At 37.6% G+C, this 27,776-nt stretch overlaps 1 protein-coding gene and 1 long non-coding RNA gene across 51 annotated transcripts in view; one reads left to right on the top strand and one right to left on the bottom strand.

The window, feature by feature from the left end:
- MADD (MAP kinase activating death domain) overlaps positions 1-27,776 on the bottom strand; it is a 112,936-nt gene continuing 85,160 nt past the window's right edge. For 39 of the 50 annotated variants that reach the window (XM_020799298.3, XM_072986035.2, XM_072986036.2 and 36 more), the window contains 8 exons: positions 25,351-25,461; positions 24,376-24,483; positions 24,124-24,288; positions 22,014-22,086; positions 20,556-20,662; positions 12,540-12,609; positions 3,777-3,823; positions 1-1,498 (listed from right to left, as the gene is read on the bottom strand). In XM_020799298.3, the coding sequence (XP_020654957.3) occupies positions 1,391-1,498; positions 3,777-3,823; positions 12,540-12,609; positions 20,556-20,662; positions 22,014-22,086; positions 24,124-24,288; positions 24,376-24,483; positions 25,351-25,461 (789 nt within the window). In that variant the 3' untranslated portion in view covers positions 1-1,390. The remainder of the gene's footprint in view (positions 1,499-3,776; positions 3,824-12,539; positions 12,610-20,555; positions 20,663-22,013; positions 22,087-24,123; positions 24,289-24,375; positions 24,484-25,350; positions 25,462-27,776) is intronic. The other 11 variants (XM_078389969.1, XM_078389988.1, XM_078389992.1 and 8 more) reach the window with 1 other exon arrangement.
- On the top strand, positions 2,172-27,104 carry LOC144588062 (uncharacterized). The gene is made up of 3 exons (XR_013543399.1): positions 2,172-3,915; positions 24,969-25,105; positions 26,303-27,104. It is a non-coding gene; the product is annotated as an uncharacterized LOC144588062 (long non-coding RNA).

Genomic DNA, 27,776 nt, shown 5'->3' with positions numbered 1-27,776 from the left:
GTGGTTAGATGATAGTTTATTTTCACATTCAGACAACTGTACACTTTTCTATAAATAGATGTGGTACTGAAATATTTACATCTCTTCCCCACCCCCCATTTCATAGAGCAGTTCATTCAACAGCCACACAGTTATGGGGAACAAGCCGAATTATTTCTGAAGGCCTGTTGCCAAAAATGTTTGTCAATTCATTTGCTATTCCAACTTGAGTGAGAATAGTTAGATATTTTAGAATTTTATTACATGATGCACAGCCTCTCCTTCAAGTATTCTGGTGCATTTTATATTAGGGTCCAGTACAGTTGGTAGAAAATAAGACACCTGAAAATGCTAGTTTCTCAGTCAGCTTAAAAACAAAGAGCCAAATGGATACTGTACCTGGCAGGGAGGCTTCATTGCACAGTAACACGGTTTTTGCAAAACTCTTTGATATACATGTACAGTTTGACAGAAGCAAACTAAAAAAGAGACCTGGAACAAGGATAATACAGTGCTATTGACAAATCTTTACATCCTCACAACCATTTTCATAACCAAATGTATTTATGACAATGTACAACAGAATTAGACTGTGCTGTGGATATTATGCTTTGTATGAGCATGGCATGTTTTAATGAAACACCACATCTTGGTGGCCTTGTTTGTTTTTGCCTTTCCTCATTTTATTCTATACCACTTACCATGAAGACTTGTTTCTATCACTATGAATATGTATTACTGAACTGAACAACTGGAATGTTAACAAAACAGTAGTCTCTTGTTTTAAAGATTATATACAGTACGTGCATGCCAGTCTTGAGAGGGTTGTCTATCCCTTTGCATCATGATTTCAGCCATTCCTCAGAAGACACAATGACTCACTATAGTTCTGCTTCCATTCTCAGAAGAACATTTTTCTGAAGAATGGACTGGAGAAGCTCAAGGACAAAATGGACCAAGCGGAAGCAATTTCCTGTTGATCAGCATGCTTAGGGAAAGCAAGAAAGCTAAAAATAGAAAAACTGAGCACCTCAGCAGCAGCAGCAATACATGATCCAAACTACTGTGCTCATAAAAGAAAACCTGAAAGCAAGAGTCTGGAGTGTAAAAAAATATAAACAGTTTCATTGCAAACAAAAAGGGCTGAAATTAATGTAAGCCAATTTTGTAGAAAGCAAATCCTGAATGCCTGACAAGATCTGGCCATAGGTTGGTAGAAGGGGCATTGATATTGTGAAATGCTGTGGAAGAACAGCTTTAGCACAGGACCGAATAGTTACATCTGATTTTTATGAAGGGGATCTGCAGGGTCATACAAGCAAACAAGTTTGCATTAGGAATTGTTATATGAGGTCCTGCAACAGAAATGGGAGTATCACATGCCAATACGTTTTCCTGATAATGTTGTGGATCAACTGGAGACTGGACGGGGTGGTTTTGTTTTGTTTTCTGCTTCTTTCCCACGAACAGCAGCCACATAAGAGAAGAGACACAACACGGAGTAGCAGATCTCATGAGCCTAGAAGACAATAGAAAAGGTAGTAATGTGACACTAGATAATTCAGTGTTTCAGACTATATGGGCAGGGTATTAGACTTACCGTATTTTTTGCTCCATAAGATGCACTTTTCTCCCCCAAAATGTGTGGGGGGGAAGTCTGTGCATCTTATGGAGCTAAGGCAGCAATTTCATCCCCGCTAGCCCCGTGGGGGGGAGCGTCGCAAGGGTCTGGGTGAGCCTTCCAGGACCCTTGCAATGCTCCCCCCATCCCCCACAGGGCCAGCGCGGGCGAAATCACCAGCTTCCAGGTGGGGAGAGCGTCGCAAGGGTCCTGGAAGGCTCACTCAGACCCTTGCGATGCTCCCTCCATCCCCCACGGGGCCAGCTTCTGGGAATCTTTTGAGGCTTGGGAAGCTTCAGAAGACTTCCAGAAGCAGGCGATTTCGCCCCCGCTGGCCCTGTGGGGGGTGGGGGGAGCGTCGCAAGGGTCCGAGTGAGCCTTCCAGGACACTTGCGATGCTCCCCCCACCCCTACACTGGGCCAGCGCAGGCAAAATCGCCACCTTCTGGGACTCTTTTGAGGATTGGGAAGCTTCAGAAGTGTCCCAGAAGGTGGCGATTTTGCCCCCTCTGACCCCCGGGGGGGCAGGGTGAGCCTCCAAAGGGTCCTAGGGTGTGTTCCATAAGATGGACCTCTTCATAAGGCTCATCAATTTTTAGGAGAAGAAAACAGATTATTTTTCCTGTTTTCTTCTCCTAAAAATTTGGTGTGTCTTATGGAGAGGTGCGTAATGTATAACTTAAAGAGCTGTTATTTCTTGGTGTGGGTGACTCATGAAATGCCTCCATGTATTCTGATAATGAACATACACTCTAACAAGTTTTAATAAATGCAGATGAAGAGAGATGTAAGATTTTTACCTTTCTTCATTTTATTCTATACCACTTACCATGTAAGATTTTTACATCACTGCAGACAACCAAAAAGTGCCCTTATATGCATTTAATCCAAACATACCTTCACTCTCCTCCTTCTTAAAATACTGATTCCACATGATACTAGTAAAAATTAACTATGAATGGAATTGATCATTTTTTTGGTAGACGGAGAATGATTAATTTGAATGCTATTTGCTGGAGCTCCTGAAGAAACCTGCGCTGTGTAGGTTTGCAGAGGAAGTGAATAAATCTGTCCTCTGCAGGCTTCAAATGAGGCCAGTTTTAGAGGCCCCAACTCTCAGATATAACTGAAGCAACTGAACTAGCTCTAATTATCAGTAGGTGCATTCCCAAATACCAGGCTACCCTCCTATTTTTAAGGAGAGAAAATAAAATAGAGCTACACATGAATGTTTCCATCACTCTTATCCGACCTGGTGCCATCTCAGTGCTTTGACTATAACCATCTTTAACCTAACTAACCTGTGACCAAGCTGGCTGAAGTCAATGCAAATCAAAATATTTGGAGGCCATCAGGTTGGAGAAATCTTGTTCAAATAAATAAGCTTAGTGTCTAAAGCCTGAGGAAAAGGAAAAGCTGGAACTAAACCAGAATGAAGAGAAGCAAGGTTTCCATTACAGTGAAACGGCTTGTCAAGGTACATCTTTTTATCCCACATAGGTCTTTGTCTTGAGCAGGTGACTTTACAAACCAAATGCCAGTTACACAATAGCTTTTGTCATTTTGCTCCATATCCCTATTTGGTCCCCCAGAGCTTTTGCACAGTAAAACATCTGGTGTGATTTTGTAGCTCAACATTACAGGATCTGGGACAGTAACATTTAAAACAATGTTGCCTAAATTTCATCTACAGACTCGGTATTAATATATAAATTCAAAATCGCAAGTGGAAGGTCTTTTTCTTATTTCTGGTAACAAGCCAAATGAGATTGTTAAAAATTAATCTTTGCCACATATCAAAGTCCAAACTGACAAACAATTTGCCTAAATATTTTTTTTAAATGAATAATTTCAAAAGTACTGAAAAATATGTATTTCAGTGTATTATATCTGACCTATGTAAATTTCAGTTTTCAGCAGCCTGGATCAGGAATTATTAATATCACTATACTGCCAGTAATCCTATGCCAGTGCACCAACCTTATGATGTTAAATAAGAAGACATGGAAGGCTGAGTGAAAGATTCCCACTTCTTTTTATTAGTTTAAAACACAGACGTTTATCATTTCAGAAAATGGAGCTGAAAAGTAAATGTTCACTTGTGCTTTTCTATATTGGACAGACTTGATTAAAAAGAAATATTTGACAAAAATCAAAATAATAATAAGTTACTTACCATTGGTGTCTTGTACTTGTGGATCACCACTTCTTTAGTTTCAGGAACTAAAACCGGACGGGCAAGAGACAAAACAAAGAGTTCAAAAAACGAGAGGAAAAAAAAGGAAAGGAATAGTACAATGTTCCCAAAGGTGAAGGTAAGGGAAATGAAAAAACAGCTGCAGCAAAACAGGACTATTACTAATCCCATTTCTGTCATCCAGTTATACTATGGCGGCTTGTTGAAGTTTACTATAAAATAAATAATCTAAAGCAAATTGGTGGTTAAAAATCACTAGTCACTTAGGCTATCTTAGAATCCCCTATGGCTTTCCTGATGTTGCTAATTCGTGTTTCACATAAAGCTTCAACAAATATTACATGTCCCAACATCTGCCATATGAACTTAAAGATTGTTCAACTATCTTCCTACCTGGCATCTCCTACTGGCTTCATTTCAGATTATTCTATGTACAACAATAGTGACAGCTTCCCAGCACAGTTACATATATCATCCATAATATATAAACTGGCAGAAATTTATTTAAATGCATAACGAAAAGGAAAGACCAGCAGAATATTCTTTCTAGTGAAATATCAAAATTTATCCTTAGAATTAAACTTAGAAAAAAGGAAACATAATACCTAATGACTGTTGTGCTTATTTCAGTTTCTAAGTTCTCATATCAAAACCTTGTGCATTGGAACAATCCCTTACTTGCAGTAATGAACAGTATCAATATTCTAAAGTGAAATTATTAAGGCACAACCTAGAATCCTTTCCTTATGAAGCAACTGTAACACATTATGGATTTTGTGTGTTATCAGAAAACATCTGAGAGAAAGAACCATAGATATTTATAACAAGGAAAATATGTATTAGTCATATAGAGTCAGTCTTAAATGATTATCACCTAATAAGAGAGAAAAATTAATAGGCAACCTGTGAATAAATGAATTCAGTAGGAATGTTGATTGGAGGGAAATGTTAAAAACAGACAGATCCTTTACAAAGTGAGAGAACAAAGGAGACCAAGGAAGGGTTAATACAACACAGTAACAAATGAGCAATACACATTGACTCCTAGTGACAGACCTCTAAGATACAAGTATGTGGCAGTAATGTGAATCCAGGTTGTTGTAGCATGAAGAGTTATGGAAATATCTAAGGCATACTCCATTTGTTTAAAACATGTACATGCCTCAGAGACACTAACCCATGCCACCAGAAAGTTTAATAGGAAAAAGAGTGAGGTCTGTCTATAAACTATTCACTGGCATCACATTTGTCTGCTACCAACTTTACATCACCACACCCCAAAGGATTTTAACTAATGACACATTGTAATAGCATTAGTACAATAAACTGAAAGGCAGAAGGAACAGGAATCAGAAGTGAAGGGCAGAATTAAATAAGAGTTGCAAATTGTCTTATTTTTAAATACTGTCCTAGGAAGGGGACCAGCATACTCACTAAATCTACCTGCTCTCCAAATCAAGAACTATCCTATAGCCTCCTCAGCAGGAGAAATATATCTGAGAAACAACTCTGGAGGAGAATGATGGGGTTTCAGAAATAATAATAATGATAATAATAATAATAATAATAATAATAATAATAATAATAATAATAATAATAATAATAATGATGATGATGATGATGATGATGATGATGATGATGATGATGATGATGATGATGATGATGCACTACAACTACAAAGTATTTTTTGAAAATCAGTTTCAAGACCAATTATTATCCCACCCATAATAATGTCTGATTTCTGCAAAAGGATGAAGGGTAACAGGTACATAAGTGCACTTCTGCAGCCTCCTGCACTGTGAATGAAAATATAAAATACTAAGAAAGCACCGGGACCATGGGCATCACTTTACCTGCTGGAGAATGAAGGTTTTCATAGCAGCGACAATGAAGAGGCCACAAAATAGAAAGCATAGATACATAGCAGTAACTCAGATTTCAGAGCAAAGGACCTGATGCTTCTTCCTTTTCTCTAAATAATTCCTCCCAGTAGTGCACCATATTCCATATTCCATATTCCTTAAGACCCCATTTCCAATGTCCATGTTTTTTCAGAAGAATAAATTTGAATTTTTCATGAGAAAAAAAAAGACAAACATTGCAAAATGAAAGGTATATACCGCCATACTATAGTGTAATCTTGTTAGTCACATCCTTTTGCACAGCTATTCAAAATTTAAATTCTTCCTATTAGAAAGAAGGCTTAGCAAATTTGACAATTCTTGTATTGCTACTTTCATGTGTCACATCCAATTAATAATGTCTAGTCTTTATATTTCCTAAACAAGCATACACACTCTGAGCACCCCTGTACACTATAGCAGACAATATGTACAGTAGTTTTCCAGAAGTAGCTGGAATGCCATGCTCTGAGCCTGTCCACACTGGCAAACAGTTATGATATATGGAACCTTGATGACACTGTTTAGCATGGAAAAAAGACCTTGTCTGCTTGTATTTGTACTTAGAATGATCCATCCTTTCCCTTCAAGAGTTGCCCCACACCTTTCTGACCTTTGCCTAGGGCATGCATTTTGTTTAAAACAATTGGGAGCCTTGCAGGCTCAGGAGCTAGGTGGGAAAGAGCAGCCCAGGAAGCCAGCCAAGAGTGGGCTTGCCAAGGCATAGGGTTGTGTGTGAAGGCTGGCATCACTTCTACCACGCAATGGTGGTGGCAGCAATAGCAGCAGCAGCAGCTGACAGGTTGCTGCAAGTCTGTGAGCCCCTCTGCCTCTGGTGCTGCGACTGGCTTCCTGCCTCCACTGGTCAAGTGGGGGAGGAACATTCCCTCCATATCACACACAGATGGCAAAAGACAGGCAGTAGAATTTTGCTTCAAGGATGGCAATGGAATACTATTCTTCACTGCAACTGAGGACAGCAGGCTAGCACATTCCAAGGCAAAGTATTAATATTTTGACACTATAATGGGCTGATGGACAGGGCAAAATAAATGGATGGGTGGGCACTTATTCTCATTTGGCCAGAATACTATTGCTTGCTTACACCAGTGCCCAGATATGAATTTTTCTGTGTATAGTGTTAAAATAATTAAGAAGGGTATAGAAAAAGTATATCTGAAAATGAAATTGTTTTCAAAAGTTTGAGGTTGGACGATAGTGTGCTATAATCATTCCAAAACAATTATCCTGCCCTTCACCCAAGCAAGATTATTCTACAATAACATTCTTGATTAGATATAGGAGTATTCGTATTCAAATAAGAATATCCCCTCACAGGTGGGGCCGGATGGTCCACTCACCATTCCACTGGAGATAGCATGATCCTACCAATGACACCGCAGCATGCGATCCACTCACCACTCTTTGACCTTACAGCAAGGCTTGTCCTCCCACCTCCTGCCAGGAGTAGCGAGCAGATCATGTGCTGCAGAGTCATTCGCAGAATCGCGCCATCTGCATCCGTGGCAGATCAGTGAGTGGACAGTCTGGACTCATGGGGCTGGATCCTCATTAACGCCACCTGTGTGGGGATATTGTTTTCGAATACGAATACCCCCATCTCTATTCTTGATAGTTGAACATGTTTATGTTGCAGTGGAAATGGCATTTCCAGATTTCATATCCTGCACTCTCTGAAATTGCAATATTCTGAAATTCCTGGACTCTGGTGTTATAGGTCTTTAGTCCTCCAAGCAAAAATTTAATAAAAACAATGGTGTTATAGTCATAATGGCAGCTTGCCAGATTCTGAGTTACAAGCCTTTGAAGTTGCAGTTGGTGCATCAACAATAGAATTTCTTATTTTAAAAAATGTCTTGGTGTTCAAGCCCCCTGGATCTCAGGTTCCTGGAAAAAAGGTTGTTTACAGTTTGAAAGGAAAGAAAAACAGTGGAAAAAACTATAAATCTAGGGAGACAATACATACACACACACACACACACACAGAGGGAGAGAGCGAGTGAGAGAGAGAGAAATTCAACTCATCAACATTCAACACAAGACAGCAAGGCAACTCCACACCATGCCATACACACCTGAAACCAGCAATGATCATGTAGTAGTGCTGTAGCAGGCTTCATTTCCAAAAGTCAGCCAAACAATCAACATGGATTTCTCTCCATAGATTCAAACTGGTTTGGCAGTGTGAGAACTGAATAATTTTCATGTGTGTCTAGCTATGCTAAAAGGCTAAGTAATATATTTTACTTCCATAGGTTTTTAATGTTAAGAACTTTTATATTTTAAAAGATATGTATTCTCTGCTGTTCCAACGTAGTTCTTTTAGGCTATAAGCTCCTTTATTTTTGTGTGTTTTAATTTCTGCCTACAATTTAAAATTTGTTTTTGGATTATTTCTTATTTACAGCTTTTCATGGTTTAAGACTTTTGGATGGTTATGTTTCCATAGCCATAAGACTTTTGTATTTTTATAATAACTTTTAGTTATTTTTGTATTTGTGGAACATACAAGCAATGTAGATAAAGAAAGCTTGTAGAATTAGACAAGCTGATGTTGCCTGGAATTATCACAACAATGAAAAGACTAGTATCTTTACACTCAGATGAATTTTGATATGATTAGAAATGATTGTCTGGTTTCATTCTGGAATCAATCCTTAATCGGAATAATGCCAGCTGTGACTAACACAGGCTTCTGATTTTTCCCTAGATGTCTAAAAAGTTATGTTATGGCTCTTAGGGAAATGTTCAGGCTCAGAATCCCTGACCTGACACTGGCATAAGTGTAATGGCATAAATCACAGTAACAAATTGCTGCTAGTTCTGTAGTCAGCAGTTGTATTCCTCATCATGCACTAGCTGTCTGACTTGAAATCTGATGTGGAACAAGAGCTGTGACTCCTTAACTAGTGGCAGTTCACTGCTGCACTTAACGCCACCAGCATATGTAAGTAACAGGATTCTGGGAAATATCTTTAAGATTTATTTGCTTTAAAATTTATCCACTCATATTGTCAAGATGGAAGACTAGAAATGTTACAAATTTAAGTAATGGGATGTTTGCTCTCATCTATGTGATTTATGTTATCTGTTCTATTATGAGATACTACATGAACTATTCTAACTTTGGAGTTTATAGATCTAACATAAATGGAAAATAGTTCTATGCAGAGTTTTCGCAATACAGTAAGACATTTAATATGGAGCTATGGAAGAGGTTCTTCATCTTCCAGCTTCAGCTGAAGAACCAGAAATTCTTTAAAGTTAAATGAAACGACATGAACTCACAGAGTATCACAAAAAAGGCCAACTGAGTGGTTAAAATATTTTTTTATCAAATGACAAATGACATGCCATAAGAACACAGGAAGCTTCCTTGTTCTGAGTCAGACTATTGAGCCATTTAGCTCAGCATTAACAGCACCTTTTCAGAGTTTCAAGCAGAATGCTCTCCAATCCTTATCTGGAGATCCCTGACATTCCTTGATGGTGTCCTTTTCCAGTATCAGCTGAGACTGACCCTGTTTAGTTTCTGAAATTAGATTATCAGTCATTCCCTAATGTTCCATTCCTGGGCAAGGTGCTATCATGGGTTGTGGCTTCTGGGCTCCAGAAAAATCTGGTTTTTGTCCTGGTTATGTGATGGACTGCTTTGGTCACTTCGTGAATGACCTATACAGGGGATTAAACAGGGAGAGTGTATTCCTGTTGGTTCTGATGGACCTCTCAGAGATTTTCAATATGGTATCCTTCTGGCCCATCTCTCTGGGATGGAACTTGGAAGTACTGTTTTATGGTGGCTCCAGTCCTTCCTAGAGGGGAGAACCGAGAGAGTGATGCTGGGGGACCACTGCTTGACATCCTGGCTGTTGTTTTGTCCCTATGCTAATAAACAGCTACATGAAACTGCTGGTAGACGCTGTCTGGAGTTTTGGGGTTCAGTGTCACCAATACGCAGATGACACCCAACTCTAACTCTTCTTTCAACCTAAATCCAAAGAAGTGGTTTCAGTTCCATGTCTGGTGTCAGTAATTGATTAGATGAGGGTGAATCAGCAGACAAGACAGAGGTGTTCCTCATCAGCCAAAAGGCATATCAAGGAATAGGGATTCAGCCTGTCCTCTGTGGGGTTACACACCAACTGAAGAGACAGGTGTGCAGCTTATGGGTTCTCCTAGACTCATCTCGGCCTGAATGTCCAGGTTTCAGTGTTTGTGGATTACTGTAATGCACTGTACATGAAACAGCCTTTAGAAAGTGTTCAGAAACTCCAGTAGGTTCAAAATGCCGCAACTAGATTGTTAACTGGGGCAACATATAACTGCCCTGCCAATCTGGGCAGTTGTTGTAAACCGTTCAGAGTAGTCTTGGCTGCCACTCTTATGCTTCATTCTTGTGGCAAAATTTAAGCATCCTGGGGTAGAAGAGGCAGCAATTTGCCTTTGATTCAAGGCACATAAACCCTTGTTTACAAGCAGATTATACCTTTTCAGAGTTTCCTAATCCACTTGTAAAAAAGGCATATACCACCAAGATAAACTGCAGATTTTCTCCCGCCTGCCAAATTCACAAGTGTGGGAAAGCTGTGATCAAATTGTCCTCATCTGTCACTTCCAAATAATCAGGTGAATTTTGAGGCAATTTGGTTTATTAACTTTTTACAAGGACTAATTAACTCTATTGCTGTCAACTACCAACAAATATGATGGGGCTGTAGTGGCTTCAATGAAACTGAACAGGGAATAGAGGGAAACAAGCACAGTGTTAGGATAAACTAGGCAGAAGGCATCAAATACTTGTTAATTATGACTAATTTTTTAAATATACCTTAAATATACATTATATCATATTAATTTTTTTCTATGACATAAGTAGTTGAATTATTGTATTTTCTTTAAAGAGTTATTTTTTGCTTTTTTTCAGCACAGCTAGGCTCTACTCTTTTGCCATTACTTCTTTATTTTCTTTCCATTAAGGCTAATAATGTGTTCTGTTACAAGAGGAAAAAAAATGTATTTTCAGCCAGAAAGGACACAATTTTCAAAAGAGGCTCTAGAGATAGAAAGATAACTGGTGGCAGTAAAATACCGACACATACTGTGTAAAGTTGCATTCAAATTGCAATCCTGAGTACATTTACTAGGACTTAACTCATATTAGATACAATGGGATTTGCCTCTGAATAAATAAGCTTAAGAATGAAGTTGAAGTTCCAAAATGTTCTGAAAGAACTGAATAAATTTAAACCAAGGATTGAGATAATTAACAAATTCTCTCCTAAGTACTAGAAAAACACAGAATCATTAATGTAGAAAAAAAGTAAGTCCTAGATCAGACCTGGGCAAAGTGCGGCCCGAGGGCCACATGTGGCCCGCAAGCTGCTCCTGTCCGGCCCGCCAGTCGTCGCTCCAGTCCAGTGTTCAAGTACTTGTTCAAGCCCAAGACAGACTGGATTTCTCTCACTAAACAAGTTGAACATCAAAACCATTTCTAGCTTTTTGTCTAAAGTTGATCAGTTGGTTATCTTTAATATACCACAAAAATTATTTAGTATTTGTGAAGATTTAACAAGTTTAAAATAAAAACAATCATAGCATCACTGTTTCATTTCATTTTTAAGTAAAGTTGGTTCGGCCCCCAAAAACAGTTCAGATTTTTCATGTGGCCCCCTATAGAAATTAATTGCCCACCCCTGCCATAGATAGAAGTGCTTAGAAAGCAGAAAGGGAGTATTAAGGTACCCTGTAAAGCACAGGATGTTTCAGGAATAATACCCATTCAAGCTTTGTGTAGGTTCTGGATGATTGAACACACCAGCAATAGCTCTAGGAGGTCATATGAATCATCAGCTGCAAATTAGTGTCAATCCCATACAAAACTTGTCAGTGTTACTAAATATGTGGTGTAGGTTGCTTATAAATTCCCACAGAGCCCTGGCATATCTATCTGAGGACTTGTACCAGTTTATATAATTTGCAAAGATTACTGAAAATACGTACAGTTTCAGAAGGAGTAATACTTTTCTATATATTCCAGCCCCACCTTCCATAGAACTCCAACAACAAATATGAGTTATCAATAGAGGAGTGCCATCTAGTCTTTCTTCTTTTATTTAAATCAGTCTGAGTAAAACTCTGCACTCATTTCCTGTGAGACAAGCTCTCAGTCCACTGTCTATTCCTTTTCTACCATTTCCTTTCCTAGCACAAAACATTTTCCTTGAAAACAGAATCAGTTACTACACTGCATTTATTCTATCCACTGTTAATACAGTTGACTTAAGAAGCAAAAAAGAAGTTTCATAGTTAGTTTCAGTTCACGGGAGATCAGACACGAATACAAAAAGGGTGGACATATTAGGCTTCTGCAGCACATACAACAAGAAGCCTCTAGCATTTCAGTCTAGAAAATTTACTATTTCATAACATTTATAGTCTAGAATATACTTTCAAAACAGTAAATCCTGTGATGTGTTAATATCCTGTCACACCTCATCCATGTTTCTGAGAAAAGAAACATCATAGATCCCTGGCTTATACAGCAGCTTAGACAGCAATGTTGTAATTTACACCCTTTGAAATAATCCCTATCTTTCTTAATAATCTTTCTTAGTATCTAAGACAAACACTGCCACAAGCTCAATTGGTTTATCACCAGTATCAGACACACCTTATGCTACTTTTCTTTATCCTGAACTCACTTATCCATTCCCAAGGAGTCTCTACAATCTAGAAAAGACAGCTCTGCCTCACCAAGACGACTTGAAATTTGAGTTACTGCCATGTGAGTACAGACCTAATATCAAAATAATGTAATTACCAAATTCTTCCAGGACAAAGACTCCACGCACTGTATTGCACTTTTTAATGTGATTCAGCTCTATGAAAACCTGAAAGAAAATAGGGGGGAAACCACAATTAATACAAATAAAGACCCTATTTTAAAATAAAATAAAATCAAAAAAGCACACTATAGCAGTTATAACTTGGAAAATTGTAGCACACACTACCATTTCAACTATAGTTTACTATTTAAATCAAAAGAAAGGGGAATATAAAAAATGAATATTGAAAAAAAATGCCACAACGCTAAAAATCAACAAACAACTTAAAAGGCTAAGAAGCGAAGACAGCAGAAGATGGAGTACCTTCCGCTCCTTGCAGGAGGAGAAAGCATGGAAGAGAAATGAAGGAGTTAGTAACTCTGACATATCCAACAATGCTACCCCTTTCAGGCACTCAACAAAAAGAAAAATGAACACACCTTGAAATGTAACAAAAGGAGAGACAAGAAGGCTCCCAAATTTGGTCTGTCATTTGTGGTCCTATTCCATTAAATGTCTGCCTCTCCATGCATCCTCCTCCAGCACAGAGGGCAGGCAAGAGGTGCCATGCTTCCCACCCAAGCCAGTAGCTTGCTGTATTTCCACACCTGACACTATCATTACTTAGGATTTAGAGATTAGAAATTGATACATAGTTCTAAACACAAGCTAAATTTAAGAAAAGTGAAGCACCAGATTTTTAGTCCTCTGACCCAGAAAACAAGAATGTGGAAATAAGCAAGCTTTCTCACTGTAAAGACCTATTCAATACCCAAAGTATCTTCTCACACATCCATTCACAAAGTGTAACTACAGTTGTTTCATTTAGGGTGAGCGCAATAAGTGGTATATGAGAAAAGGATGGAGAAGACAAATCACAATATGTACACTTCAGTCATGGGTTCTTTACATACAAAATTTCCAAGGTGCTTTTCTCTTATCTGCGTATTTGTGCTAGCATATAAAATTTGGTAATTTTAAGATATGCCATCCTCAAGGAATGGAAAGCCTTGATGCTGGAGTGTGGTTTGGGAGGTAACTGGAGCAAGGGAAGTAGTTAATAGAATGGTGACAGGTTTTGCCCCTTTAAAGCCAAATAAACCTGAAACCTGAAAAGAGCATAGCACTGGAAAACTTTTTAAAGAGGAAAAAAAAAACTTACACAAAATGGCTATCAACAAAAGGTGTTTTTACACAGCTACCGTGTTTCCCCGAAAATAAGACAGGGTCTTATATTAATTTTTGCTCCAACAATGCATTAGGACTTATTTTCAGGGAATGTTTCATTTTTTCATGTACAACAATCTACATTTATTCAAATACAGTCATGTCATTTTCTGGTAGCTGCACAATGGCAGAGGGTGGGATTTCACTTAACTACGGCTTATTTTTGGGGTAGGGCTTATATTACAAGCATTTAGGAATTAGTGCTTATATTAGGGTTTATATTACAAACATTTAGGAATCCTGAAAAATCATACTAGGGCTTATTTTCAGGTTAGATCTTATTTTCAGGGTGACAGGGTATATGAGCATCCTGTCTTTAAATGTACACTCAAGAATATCTGTCCTCTTAAAAAAATAAGCAGCAATGCTTTAAAAAAACTTTTAACAGTTTCCCAATATTGAAGAAAATGGAAGAATGTCTCATTAAGCACTACCTAATAAACACTTATGACATGTGAGTACAGACATATTACTGCAATCATAATTGGTATGCTAATTAGAAATGGAAACTATGATTCCCAGAGCAAAGATATTGCACTGAGTGCATATAAAATATATAATATCTCTGAAATGAAAATGCTAAGAATTGCTGAATCAATGATTTCGGTAGGAGTTTGATTCCCCACTGTGCCTCCTTGCCAGTGGCCGGACTCAATGATCCATAGGGTCTCTTCCAGCTCTGCAGTGTAAGATGATGATGATGATGATTACAAGTGCTGGGGAGAGAAATTTAGCTGCTGGGCCCACCATAATTGCCTGCTTTTGTTCTGGAATCACTCTTGGAATTCTATGAAGATGTTTTATCAGAAAGTGGGCAGAGGATTCTTAAAAGGGTTGCCATGGACTACAACTCCCAGGATCCTCTAGCCAGCAGAGGCACTGTGCTGGGTGATTCAAAGATTGGACCATTAAAAAGCCAGCTTCACCAAGCTCTGATCACATTGATGATGATCTCTCTTTTTGCATCTTAACCAGAACCTCTATTTCCCTCCATATGCACTACCCTCAATTACTTCACGGGAGTATTCATATTTAGGAGGTATGTATTAGAGTACCAGGGGTGGGTTGGTGTGTGAAGAGAAGATCTGTTCCTTTAACAGTGTCTTCACTTCACCCATAGCTCTATATGTTTCAATACAGAAATTTTAAGCTAAAGGTTATATAATGAGCATTATATATCACACTAATTTTGCTTATGATGTTCATTTTTATTGACTGGTTACATTTACACATAAAGACATCTGGCGTTTCTGCTGCAATCAATAATTACTATAATCATCTGTGGTCGTTCATTTCATGTGTTGCTCCCCATCTACGTAACTCTGCCCTTCATTCTTTTTTCCTTTATCTCCCTTCTTTTAATGCCACTGCTTAAAACAATAAATTCCTAATTGATGCTCTGAATGCCTCACATAATATAGTCAGCTCACTTACTGATCTCTGGTTCAACAAAAATGGTAACATTTTTCTCTGGAAATCTGAGTCTTTACATTTTCATTCTATAACATGATTTGGTAAAGGGGCATGGTAAGAGGACATTTCAGTTTCATTATTAGTATTATTCAGTCTAGATACAGTTTAGGAAATATGATATATAATCAGTTCTAAACAGAAGGATAATAAAATGCTAAATCTCTAATCTCTAGATTCAAAGATTTACAGACAATCAAATTCCATTCATTCAAATGCAACAGAAAACATTTAGGAATAATGTTGAAGTTTCCTTCTCGAAAACAGAACCTTTGTTTCTAAGAAAATGTTACCAAGTTAAGACTCATTCTTCCTCTCTAAATTTTATATAGATTTATCAATTTTATCAGGCAGTCCATAATAAAAAATAATCTTGATTCAGAGCTCAGACTGAAACTATCATGATAGGTTTCTTCTTTTTACTTCTTCCCTAAACTCCCATATACTATCACCCTAACTGATACAAATTTTGTTTTGTTTTATGTTCATGAGCTATGTAACTTCAACAATATTAGCAGTCTGCATAGCAGACACTCAATATTGTTGAGTGTCTGCTATGGTGAGTCAGATTAGTTTCTCACAGATAAATATTCTTTATATATTGAGATTTTTCAACCCATTTTTCTGTTTAAATGGGAAATATAATAAAAGCTACCAGCACACATTAAATAGATTTTGATACAAATTACAGTCCTGAGACTCGATTCGGATTATTAGCCTTATTCACACACTTAATCTTTTGTTGTTTCTGGCTGATTAACCTTATTTAAGATGCAACTAGACACAGAGGCTTTCCGAAGTTTTCTATGGCAGTTAAACCACCGTTGTTCACAAAAAATGTTTAATTTTCGGGGTAAGACTCCACACCACATTTCAAATTGCTACAATTTTCATGGTGACCATAGGTTGCCACTATCCTCTTTCATTAACCCTGTGTGTTTCCCTGCCTTTTTAAAAAAGGGAAATAACATAGTGCTGAATAATAACTTGTGAATCATCAATGCCTATCTGATACAGTGTTATATTTGAAAACCATAAAAATAATGTTCACTGGAGAAGCAAAAGGTGCTCACCTAAGGGGAATATTTATTTATTTATTTATTTATTTATTTATTTATTTATTTATTTATTTATTTATTTATTTATTTATTTATACATACACCGCCTATCTGGCCCACCGGACCACTCTAGGCGGCTTCCAAATATTCCCACTATACTGATAAAGGCATTCTCCCTCAGGTTAGCACTTCTTGTCTTTCCTTTGAACGATTTCTTTTATTATGTTTTTCCAGTTTAGTGCTATATTAGATAAGCATTGTAGTCTGCAAGTTGTTATATCAATTCAGTACTGTTTCACAAATTTTTTTTAAAGACACCCTACCATCAGTGTTATTCTAGGACATGCTCACCGCTACCCAAATAGGCAATTGCCAGAAATAACAAAAAATAATGCAAGCACAATTACTACAAAAACAAAACGAACAAAACAAACAAACAACCCACTCACTCCTGTCAGTTGGGGGTGGGAGGAAGCAAAGAATGCCAATGAAAAAAGTTCGGGTTTACTTGCGATTGGTTGTACATCATATTGTCAATGGAAAATTCACTGAATTTGACTGTGCCAACTCCAGCACAGACTGTGGGGTAAACTGAAGAATAGTTGTATTCTCAACTTTTTCAGCACATTGCATGATGATCTGTAGTAGAAGAACTAGCCAAGGGTTACCTCCATGAGAAAAGCTTATTAATTTTTCTCCAATGTCATGATCCTCCTCTACTCCTCTACTATTTCAATTATGTTCTGATAAGAATAAGCAGCCCAATAGAATATTTAATCTTATCTAAGAAATATAGACATAAATTTAGATTTTCTAGGCATTTAAAGTCCATCGGGGGGCACAAAGTAAGTTATAAGTTTACTATAGCTTTTCCATGCCCAGAGTCTAATATTTTAAGCTTCTTTAAGACTCATCTGCAATGAGACCACTTGCTTAGATCTGATCTGTTAAAAGAATCCAAAGCCACACTGTATACTGTGTCAGAGAACATAATAAAGTTAGTTGGATATAATGTGTAGTTGTGAAATACTGATAAGTGTTTTTCTTTCTAAGAAAACCAGAAAATTATTTCTTTTCACTCACAACTTAAATTCTTGTTACAAAGTTTCTATGATATTCTTTTAAGCTTATCTTTATTAGCTTATTAGCACAACACTTTAAGCAATGGCAATACAGTCTTATAATCTTTGCAAACCATGGTAACAGGTTTCTTTTTCTTTCTTTTTTCTGGCACCAATCTTCTGTCACATAGTTCTACTCAAAGTGACAGTCTTCTCCAGAGCGAGCTCTGTGAGGGAGCATGACAAACAAATGCTGCTATCTACACAGGTTTGTGAGAGCAGAGCCTAGGTGCATTAATAATTATAAGCATGTGCTGTAAAATCAGTTCTGACTTTCCAAAGTTTTCTAGATATAATAGAGAGTAGTCAAAAGTGGTTTACCATTCCCATCTTCTAGGGTGCATCCTTGGAATTGCCCAAGGTCACACAGGCTGCCTCTTCTTACTGGAGGGACTATGGAGAATCAAACTCCCAACCTCTGACTCTGCAGCCAGACACCTAAATCACTGACAGCCTCTTGACAAACTACAAAACAGATCTTGAGTCTGGAGCAGGAAGAAATGCAGACCAAACCATGGAGGCTGGAGAAGACAATAGTATCTACAAAGCACATGAAGACTAACAGTGCAGCCCCACTTTTTTTTCCATTTACTGGGTGCATATATGATGTAAAGTATTTAGGTGGAATTTTTATTTAGTTGCTACTGGGGTTTTTACTTTTTATATCAAATGTTAACTTAGTTACTTTCACATTTGTCTTTCAAAAATGTTGTTCTGCCCTAAGTCTTGAAAGAAAGAGGAGAACAAAAGTCCAGTATCAGTGGAATATTCTGTTTAATTCACAGTGATATAATAGTAATAGGCCATGACAGTATTTACTGCATCTATCTGAATGTTAAGAAATGTTGTGTTATACTAAAAGATTGACCAAGAAAACAACTGAATACATTCCACGCAAGTAGTGTAAACACACAGAAAAGTAAAATGTATATAAAATATATTTGAAAATGTACATTGTGTTCATGCTTCCAATTCTAGGAATGGAAGGACATGTTTTGAGACAAGCAAGAGAACTATTTCTGAGTTGCACTTGAATATTAAAATGAGACAATGGGATGATTTTCAAGAAAGAACCAGCACTGAGAGTTGGATGACCAAACCTTTTCCTCTCCTGCAGATGTCCTCACTCTAAGTTGTTTTTAATCATCTCCCCCCAGGTAGACTCAGAACTAAGGCATAAAGAAGGAGAAATGGATGGTGGTGGGAGGTATTTAGTGAAAAGAATTCCTACCAACTAATCTTCCTCTATAAATGCCGCAACTCTTGCAATTCTGTTATCCTGGCATACACAAGTTTGGGACAACATATTTGCTGTGGTAACATACAGTTATAACCTAGAAGTTCAGTAATTCATATAAATTTGTATGTAAGGATTGCAAAATGAAATTTGGTCACTGCTTGTCTGTGGTTTATGCTTACATATCCTCGTACATATTGAAAGGAACAGTCTGATTGATGAGAAACAAAAGGTATAACTACTGTCCAGACAGATAGTTGGCCCAAATTAGACAGAGATTTGCCTCTTGAACAGAGCATGTGGCTGCAGTGGAAACTTCAAAAAAGCCTCTAGCTGCATTCATATTACAGTGGTGCCTCGCACAATGATGTTAATTGGTTAAAAATAACCGTTCTGTGAAACATCATTCTGTGAAACACCATTTCCCATAGGAATGCATTGAAAACCAGTTAATCCGTTCCAATTGGAACGGATTGCCGTCCTTAAGCGAAAATCCCCATAGGAAACATCGTTGAGGGAAACGCGGTTCCCCAATTGAAATGCATTGAAGCCGACTCAATGCATTTGAATGGGTTTGCGAAGTCCCTTTTCGCTCCTGTAAAAGTGCCTTAAACTGTTTGAAACGAACTCTGTTGAACTGTCCGTCCAATGCATTTCAATGAGAGAAAAAACAAAAAATCACCAAAAATTAACGAAGACTCAGAACAACACCAAATTAAGTTTGCATAGGGTTCAGGGGGTGGGCTAACGATTGCAAGCATTTAAAACACTTTTCAAACAGTTTAAGGCACTTTTACAGGAGCGAAAAGGGACATCATTGTGCGAAAATTCCCCATAGGAAACATTGTTGTGTGAGGCGGCAAATTTTTCAGGAAAAGCCATCGTTGTGTGAATTTATCATTGTGTGAGGCACTCGTTGTGCGAGGCACCACTGTACTTCCATGCACATGTATCGAGCTTCTTTGATTTTCAGCCCATGACTCTCAGGGGCAGTAGTAGAGGTTGCCCTTACAAATAAAACAGAACACTGCACAACAAACTAACAAATTTAATTCTCCTTCTCTCTCTTTTACTCTCTCTCATGCGCACACACATATGCATTCATACACACAGCCCTAACACTGATTCTAAAAACATATGCAAAACAAACAAGAACACAAAGCAAAAGAAAAACAATGATCAAGAGAAGCAAAAAGAGAACACACCCAGAGAAAGTAACAAAGTGACACACAGTTCCATTTGTGTTTCCTCTATACCCAGAGATGTATTTAAACAAGGAACAAACAATATGCCTGCATCTGTATAAGAAAATATCTCTTTCTCTGACATATTGACCACTTTCACTTTTAAATAGCAGAACAATTACACGTAGTGCAAAAACAAGATTGTTTTAAAAAAAGTTGAGAATGTCAATTCTAATTGTCTCTTCCACAAAAAATGAAAACTGACATGAATACACCACAGTTACTGGTGACTGAATTGCTCTGTAAGATTAGTTAATATGCTTTGTGCTATGTTAATATAAAATGCCCAACATGAAAACTGAACTTTTCCCACTTAAATAGACATTCTTTGTGTATAGCATTACCTTTAAAAATATTAAATGAACATCCCTATTATATATTAATTTTAATTCAGAGCAACTAAATTTATTTGTTCTGTTTTCAGTCTTTTTTGTTAGCAGCCGTTATTTACACTGGCTATTTATAGATTCTGCCTACTTAAGAACCACTATCTCACTGTTTCTAAGTATACTGGATCTCTCTTAAAACCGAACTCTCCTACCTGCAGAAGAAAAATATGTGAAGCCCTTCTCTCTGTCGATACAGGGAAGAGGAAACACATTTACTGGTGTGCTTCAAGAAGCTTCATGCTCAAATATTCATGTTGAAGGGTTACCTGACTATGCATGAATTTCAGGTTAATTCCTTCTAGTGTGACTTGAAGAAGCCCTCCTTCACCAGTTTTCATATCCTGCACAGGGAATTCCCCACCTAATTCAGGACCTGAAATGCAAAAAAGGAAATAAAAGGGGAAATGAGGAAAAATGTACCAAATCCACAATGATTTACAAGCATAGAAAAATACAGCATATTGTATTAATATATCTGCAGAAAATTGTCTTCCCAAAACAATGCATGCCACAGTCTTCCAAGTTCTGCAGTAAAGGAAAACAACACAGGAAAGATCACTTACACAATAGTGTCATGATGCAAAGAAAGATCTATGTGACAAGTCTGGAGTCAGTAAATTCCCAAGTATGACTACCTATGGATCCCTATCTCTCTTTTTCATTTTTCATTTTTCCTCAAGATATGTGATGTCCTTTCTGCTGCTTGTGCTGCTGCTGTGCAAGTCCTTACAACATGGCCAAGATAAATGTTATGTTTCCATTTGAACATTGAGTGGCGCTGGTTTAGCTTGGACATGTAGTCTGGTATCCTTTCTGCTCCACCTTCTCTTTTGGAAAGGGTCCACTTTTTGTTAACCAAAATTAGAGAACATTTTCTCTATTCCCTGACCCTCTTTAACTTTCCCATTTACATAGGCAGCTAAAAATGTAACCAAAAAGTGCATTTTTAAAAAATCTGCACAGCTGCATAGATACATAATATTATAGAAGACTCAAATAGCACTAGAAAAGTTTTGTAGCAATAGCATGGAGTTGCATAATAAGCACAGATGAAACAGTATAAAACTCACTGGGATACAGAAGCAGGCTTTGCCCTCCGCAAACAGACCCCACCCCCCAACTGGTTCGTGACTCAGAAAAGGTTGGGGACCACTGCAAGAGACTACAACTGCAAAGTACAGAGTACAGCTCCCTATCACCTTTAAGAGCAGTGTTTCCCAACCTTAGGTACCCAGGTGGTCTTGGATAGCAATTCCCAGAAATCGTGGCCAGCACAGATAGTGGTAAAGCGATTTTGGGAGTCTTAGTCTAAGACCATCTGGAGACCCAGGTTGGGAACCATTGTTATAGACTTTTATTCCCCTTTACAGAGGATCCCTTATCCTTCTTCCTTTGTAAGTGTGGAAAGTACAAGAATTAAAGACCATCAAAGTTTTCAGAGTCTGCTGATAGGTTTGCACTTGTTCACATGAACATGGCCATTTTATTCTATCTAACTCCATATTCAGAGCTACTTATTATAGGGTTCTTTAAAGTCCAAGTACACTATCTTCCTAACTTCTACATGGTACATATCCAGAATCTCAAACGATTTTTTCTGGGCCCCAGCATCCCCTGAGTACATAGAATAGCATTACTTTCAGGCTATATTAAAGTACTATGTACACCCCAAAACTCTGAAAAACATTTTGTCACATTTTATCTATACCTTTAAAGGATCTTACCTGGTTTTATGCTTTGCTGTCTTGCAGCCGCTCGCTCCATGCTGTCTTTTACACAATAATATAATTCCCGGCACTGTAAGAGATGAAAATGAAATACATAAAAGAGTCAATGGTTTTCTGCAGATACTACATAGAAGTTCATAAAATATGGAGTGTATGCATTAGCAAGAACTGAGTGTGACAACAGAAAAGAAAGTATACAAATAGACATTTCTAGGGAGACATTTATCTATCACAATTCTGTATCACCCTTTCTACACTTATCCTCACAAAAAATGGTGAACTGAGAGATAATAAGTAGACTGATATCACCTAGTGAGTTTCTGTGGATATAAACAGGGATGTGCATTCAAGTCTCACAAGTTCGAACGCAATGTGACTTGGTTAAATCATTCTCATTGAAAAGAACATCGGTGCCTGATAGGCATAAAATAACATTACTAAAATGAACATGCAACAGTTTCTATCTGGAAATAATTAAACTATCATTGTTACTGTTTCAAAGATGTTTTTAATAAGATTAAAATATTTATATATAATTTGGTCCCATCTCTTTTCTTTACATCCTCAATTACAGCTGTAATGCATAGTTCCTCTCACGGGCAAAGGTTATAGTAATTGGAGCATACTATGTCAGGAAGAAGGAAAACTATGGAACAGCTCATACTCTGGCCAAACTTCTACTGTAATGCACTTTAGAATATGGGAGCAAGCCATTGCCTAAGCAGTCAAAACAGGCAATTGTAACTTAACAGCATACCATCTAGCTTTTTTTCCATATGGGAAAAAAGAAAGAAAAAGAGAAAGTCTTGACAGAAACAAAGCTTTTTTAAAAAATAGGAAAACTACTAGATGGTGGGGCTATGTGTGTACAGCTACAGAACAGAATCTAGGATTATTATGTGAATAAAATGGAATAGTCTACTGTACATCACAGTATCTTGAAGCAAAGGAGAGATGCAAAACACACTAGCTGAAATCATGTGGCTTGATGTAGTAAGTCACAACTAGATCAGGCCCACTGATTAACTGGGGATTTGGTGAGTCAATTCCATGTTGTATGCTCTAGTTGCAACTTATTATGCTAAGCGACATGATTTCAGCCACTAAGTAATACTATTGGCCCACATCCTGCTCACAAATTGCACTGCTAACATTTATTTTAAATTCATTTTATGCTTCCCGTTCCTCCATGACCCAATTTTGGTTCTGAAGCTCCCCAGGGCTGCGTTTTCCTCCTGGGGCTGGGGAGGTGTGTGAGCTTGAAGGAGGTGGGATAGATTTGTAATATGTATTAATGTTAAATCGGCTGTGATTACCTTGCTATAAAATACTGTTTGGAGAAAGAATATCAGCTGTAATATTTTACAGGCAAATGAGATGGCAATTCATTACAAGCAATTTGTGTCAGTTCCTTCTAAAAGCTTACGTATTTTTCAGTGTATAAAACAACACTTTTTCCTTAAATAATTTGAGAAAAAATTGAGTGCCGTTTTATATATGGAAGGCAGCTCTTTACTGCTGTCTTTTGCAAGGCACAGGGCTTAGCAAAAAGGAAGGGGAGGTGTTGCTCCCTTCCTTTTTGCTAAGCTCCATGCCTTCTGAAAGGAAAAACGGCAATCACTTTAACAGCTGCTTTCCTTGCCTTTTGCCAAAGTGCGGGGCTTAGCAAAAAGGGAGCCCTTTGATCCCTGCTTTTTCTAATTTGGGGTTAGAAAAGGGGGGAGTTGTCTTATACATTGGGTCATCTTATTTATAAATAGAAAAATACAGTATATATCTAAATATGTGACAGGAAAAAAAATACCATAAATATTTTTGACTAATTCACCTCTCCTATTCTTAACCTGGATAGTAACATTTTGCTAGCAATACAGCACCTATAGCTCTCCCTTTGAAATATTGTTTAAAATTGCCATAATGGATTGAAAGTGGTATATAAGAACAATCTATGGTAGCAGCATTTAAATTTTTTCTCATATTGCATGTCAGCTAATGGTTAATTCAAGGCCAAAGCCATGGGAAAGAGTAAAATAACATAAGCCTTAATTTGTCCAGTAAGATAGCAACATCCTGTTATCATCTAAGCAGAGAACAGTGGAAAATGTACCTTCTTGGTGTAGAACTTATTTAGCTGTGTCTCTTGTCCATTCCTCCTCCAAAGACAAAGCACTTTTGTCTTGGGACAATATGTCATATTGATGAGCTTTTCATACCACCAGCGTTCATACACGGTGCCAATGTTGCTCCTTAGCACAATGCAATCATCACAAACCTGCAGAAACAAATATTCTCAAATAGGAGTCATAACATAAACCGAGTAACAGTAGTTGGCTTTGTTAATAAGGAATTTGATCCTTACCTCCATGAAAAAGATATCCCCTGTTGTATCTGTCCCAGCATGTACTACAAACGTTTGCTTCTTGATGTGCCTACTGCCACTGGGTCGGATTGAGAGTTCCCTGCCATTCTAAAGGGAATCCAAATTAAGAATGATTTATTTTAATCTTTCTTTCAGGTGTAGCAAATTAAATTTTCCCTATATCATGTACAAAATTATTCTCTGAGACTGAATTACAGCAAATACTAATTTTTAAAACATTGAGAATTGATTGGTGTGCAAAAACATGTCAATGCAGAGTTCTTAACTTGTGTCAATTTGCCAGTAAAAGTTACACTGATGGTGTTATGCTATTCAGAATATAATATATAAATCTCTACTTCAGTTTCAGAGAAGAACTAGCTTTTTTCCTCGTGCTATGAAATACAGAAATCATAACTACTTAATTTACAAGCCTGCTGGATCAAGTTGCTACCTATGTTTAAATCTCCTTCATTAAAGTGCTTGATTTGAAAGTGCCTACATTTGACTAGATTGTACCAATTGTGTTTTTAAGGTATATGTTTAATATATTATTATATATAAATTTTAATTATGTTTTCTCAATTATGCAGATGGAGGTGGGATACGAAAGAAAGATGGGAATCCCAACAACTATTATTGGATCTTTTAGCAGAACTGTCACAGGACAAGAGACCATACCTCCAAAGCAATCTGCTCTGTTGGCATCATGCTAGGGAAGCTGCACAAAGTAAGAGAAACTCCACCCACAGATGTGAACTAGTTTCTTTAATACAGTAATATATTAATCTTGTACACAGGGTGCTAAACACATAACAAAGCACAAATAATTAACTGAGAGCCACACCTATCTTCGTATTTTTGGTAATGAATAATGTCATATCTACTGGAATGCAAGCTAAATATTAATCATTCTGTTTTAATTCTCCAATTATAGAAGGAAGATTTAGATATAATGAGGCTTTTAAAACTTACTGTATTAGCAAGGCTGTCGAGCATTTCATTTATTTCTTGACTATATACCAGACCGATGTGAGATTTTCCCATTAAACGGCGCACCTTTTTCCTAATATCATTCTTTTGCACCTGCACAATAAAATATAACATTTTGTTATCATTCTCCTCTTACTTATAGACAAAGCACTTACACAGGAAAAGCACTTTAACTGTAGCTAAATTCTTTGAGTGGTCATTTGAAAACTCACACCTATGATATCCTTCTGCACCTGCATGGATATCTTTGGAATATTTCAGAGTCGAAATGAAACACACACACCCCAATCCAGTGGTCAATCCTCAGTTCTCCCAGTTCACCACTGAAAGTATATCACTGTGACAGACCAAGGCAAAGATTGGTGGGTTTTGTGAATTCACAGATGACCACTTGAAGAACTACAGGTATAGGTAAACAACTGGTCCATCTTCTTTGAAGTCTCTATGATTCACACTTATGGGTAAGTGGCAAGCTCACTTACCATCTGGTGGGATGTCACGCCAATACAGAAGAGACAACTGCTCTGCCAAATGTAACAAGTTTTGCACTGATGTTCAGTCTCTAATTATCATCATCATTATCATCATCTTAGAACTACAGAGCTGGAAGGGACCCTGTGGATCATCAAGTCCAGCCTCTGTCAAGGAGGCACAGTGGGGAATCAAACTCCCAACCACTGGCTTCACAGCAAGTAGCTGAACCACTTAGCTATCCAGTGGTTGAGGGCTGCGAACATATTGCTGCTTTACAAATATATTTCATTTCAATTCCCTTCAGGAACATTGTAGATGCAGCAATTGATCTCATTAAATGGCCCTTCAAAGATAAAGGCCTGTTTGCTAACTGGTATAAGGCTATCATGTTATTACCAATTTAGTGTTGAGACATAATAGGTTCACCTTTCTTTGGTCCCTGGTAACTCATGAACTCAAGAAAGCAGACCGCCGAAGAACTGATGCCTTTGAATTGTGGTGCTGGAGGAGGCTCTTGAGAGTCCCCTGGACTGCAAGGAGAACAAACCTATCAATTCTAAAGGAAATCAACCCTGAGTGCTCACTGGAAGGACAGATCCTGAAGCTGAGGCTCCAGTACTTTGGCCATCTCATGAGAAGAGAAGACTCTTTAGAAAAGACCTTGATGTTAGGAAAGTGTGACGGCAAGAGGAGAAGGGGACGACAGAGATTGAGATGGCTGGACAGTGTCTGCGAAGCAACCATTACTGTAAATTGACACAACTACGGGAAGCAGTGGAAGATAGGAGGGCCTGGCGTGCTCTGGTCCATGGGGTCACGAAGAGTCGGACACGACTAAATGACTAAACGAATGAACAAATGAACTCATGAACAATTTATTGGTCTTTCTGAATTGTTTTCTCCTTAAATAGTATAAAAAGTCAATATTTTATGTACATCTTTATGAAATTGCAGGAAATGGGCAGGTCATGCCTAAAGGCACATAATTTGCTTGCTCTCCTCCTTGATGTTACTGCCACCAAAAACACTTGTATGTTAGCAGTCTCAAATCTGAAGTTGCCATTGGCTCAAATGGTGGCTCCGTAAGTTGGTTAAGTACTAAAGTAAGTGACCACTGTGGTAGTGGAAGCCTCACATTAAAACAGACATTTCTCAACCCTCTCATGAATATTTTAAAGATTAGATTTCTAAAGAATTAAAATGTAGTAGAGCCTTGTGGCTGATGTGCTGCTATGCCTAATTGATAAACTTTTAATAATGAATGGGATAAGCCTCCTTCTTTCAGCTATAACAGAAATCAAAGGACAATGTGGAAAGTAGGCAGTTGATAGGATTCTTCTACTGACTTGGCATTACTTACAAATTTTCCTCATTTATATTTATAATTTTGTCTATTTGAAGCTTTCTCATTTCAGCATAATTCTCTTTCATGCAGGAAATTTTTTCCTCACTATCAGTTTCAGCCTTGTTAGGTCTAGGTAACATACAGTCCCTATGTTCTGCATCATTAAATACAGAGTTACTGATAACTGATAAATGTCTGTTGCCATGTGCTTCAATGTGGCAAACCAAGCCTGACGTGGCTACCATGAAGCTATGAGGATTGCATTGGTTCTTTCCTAGCATATTTTCACTATTACCTTTTTGTAGTAATGGAATAGGTGGGTAGAAACAGAGGAGCTTCTCTGACCATTCAATCATAAAAGCATCTCCCAAGGAGTCCTTTCTTTGACTAACCCATAAGCAATATCTCATATCTTGCATTTCTTGTTGTTTTGGTTTGCAAACAAATGACTGCAAATGTCCCCAATGACTGCAAGCATCCTTGAACACTCTTGGAAACAATTCTCATTCATAAATTTGACTTTTTTGTCACTTTAGATTATTTGCCATTTGGTTGTCTTTCCTTGCTACAAGTATGAATATTAGGAATA

The sequence above is a fragment of the Pogona vitticeps genome, chromosome 1 (genome assembly GCF_051106095.1).
Source record: "Pogona vitticeps strain Pit_001003342236 chromosome 1, PviZW2.1, whole genome shotgun sequence".
NCBI classification, from domain to species: Eukaryota; Metazoa; Chordata; class Lepidosauria; order Squamata; family Agamidae; genus Pogona; species Pogona vitticeps.
Note: the sequence above shows the minus strand (reverse complement) of the source record. Positions and strands in the feature narration are given on the sequence as shown.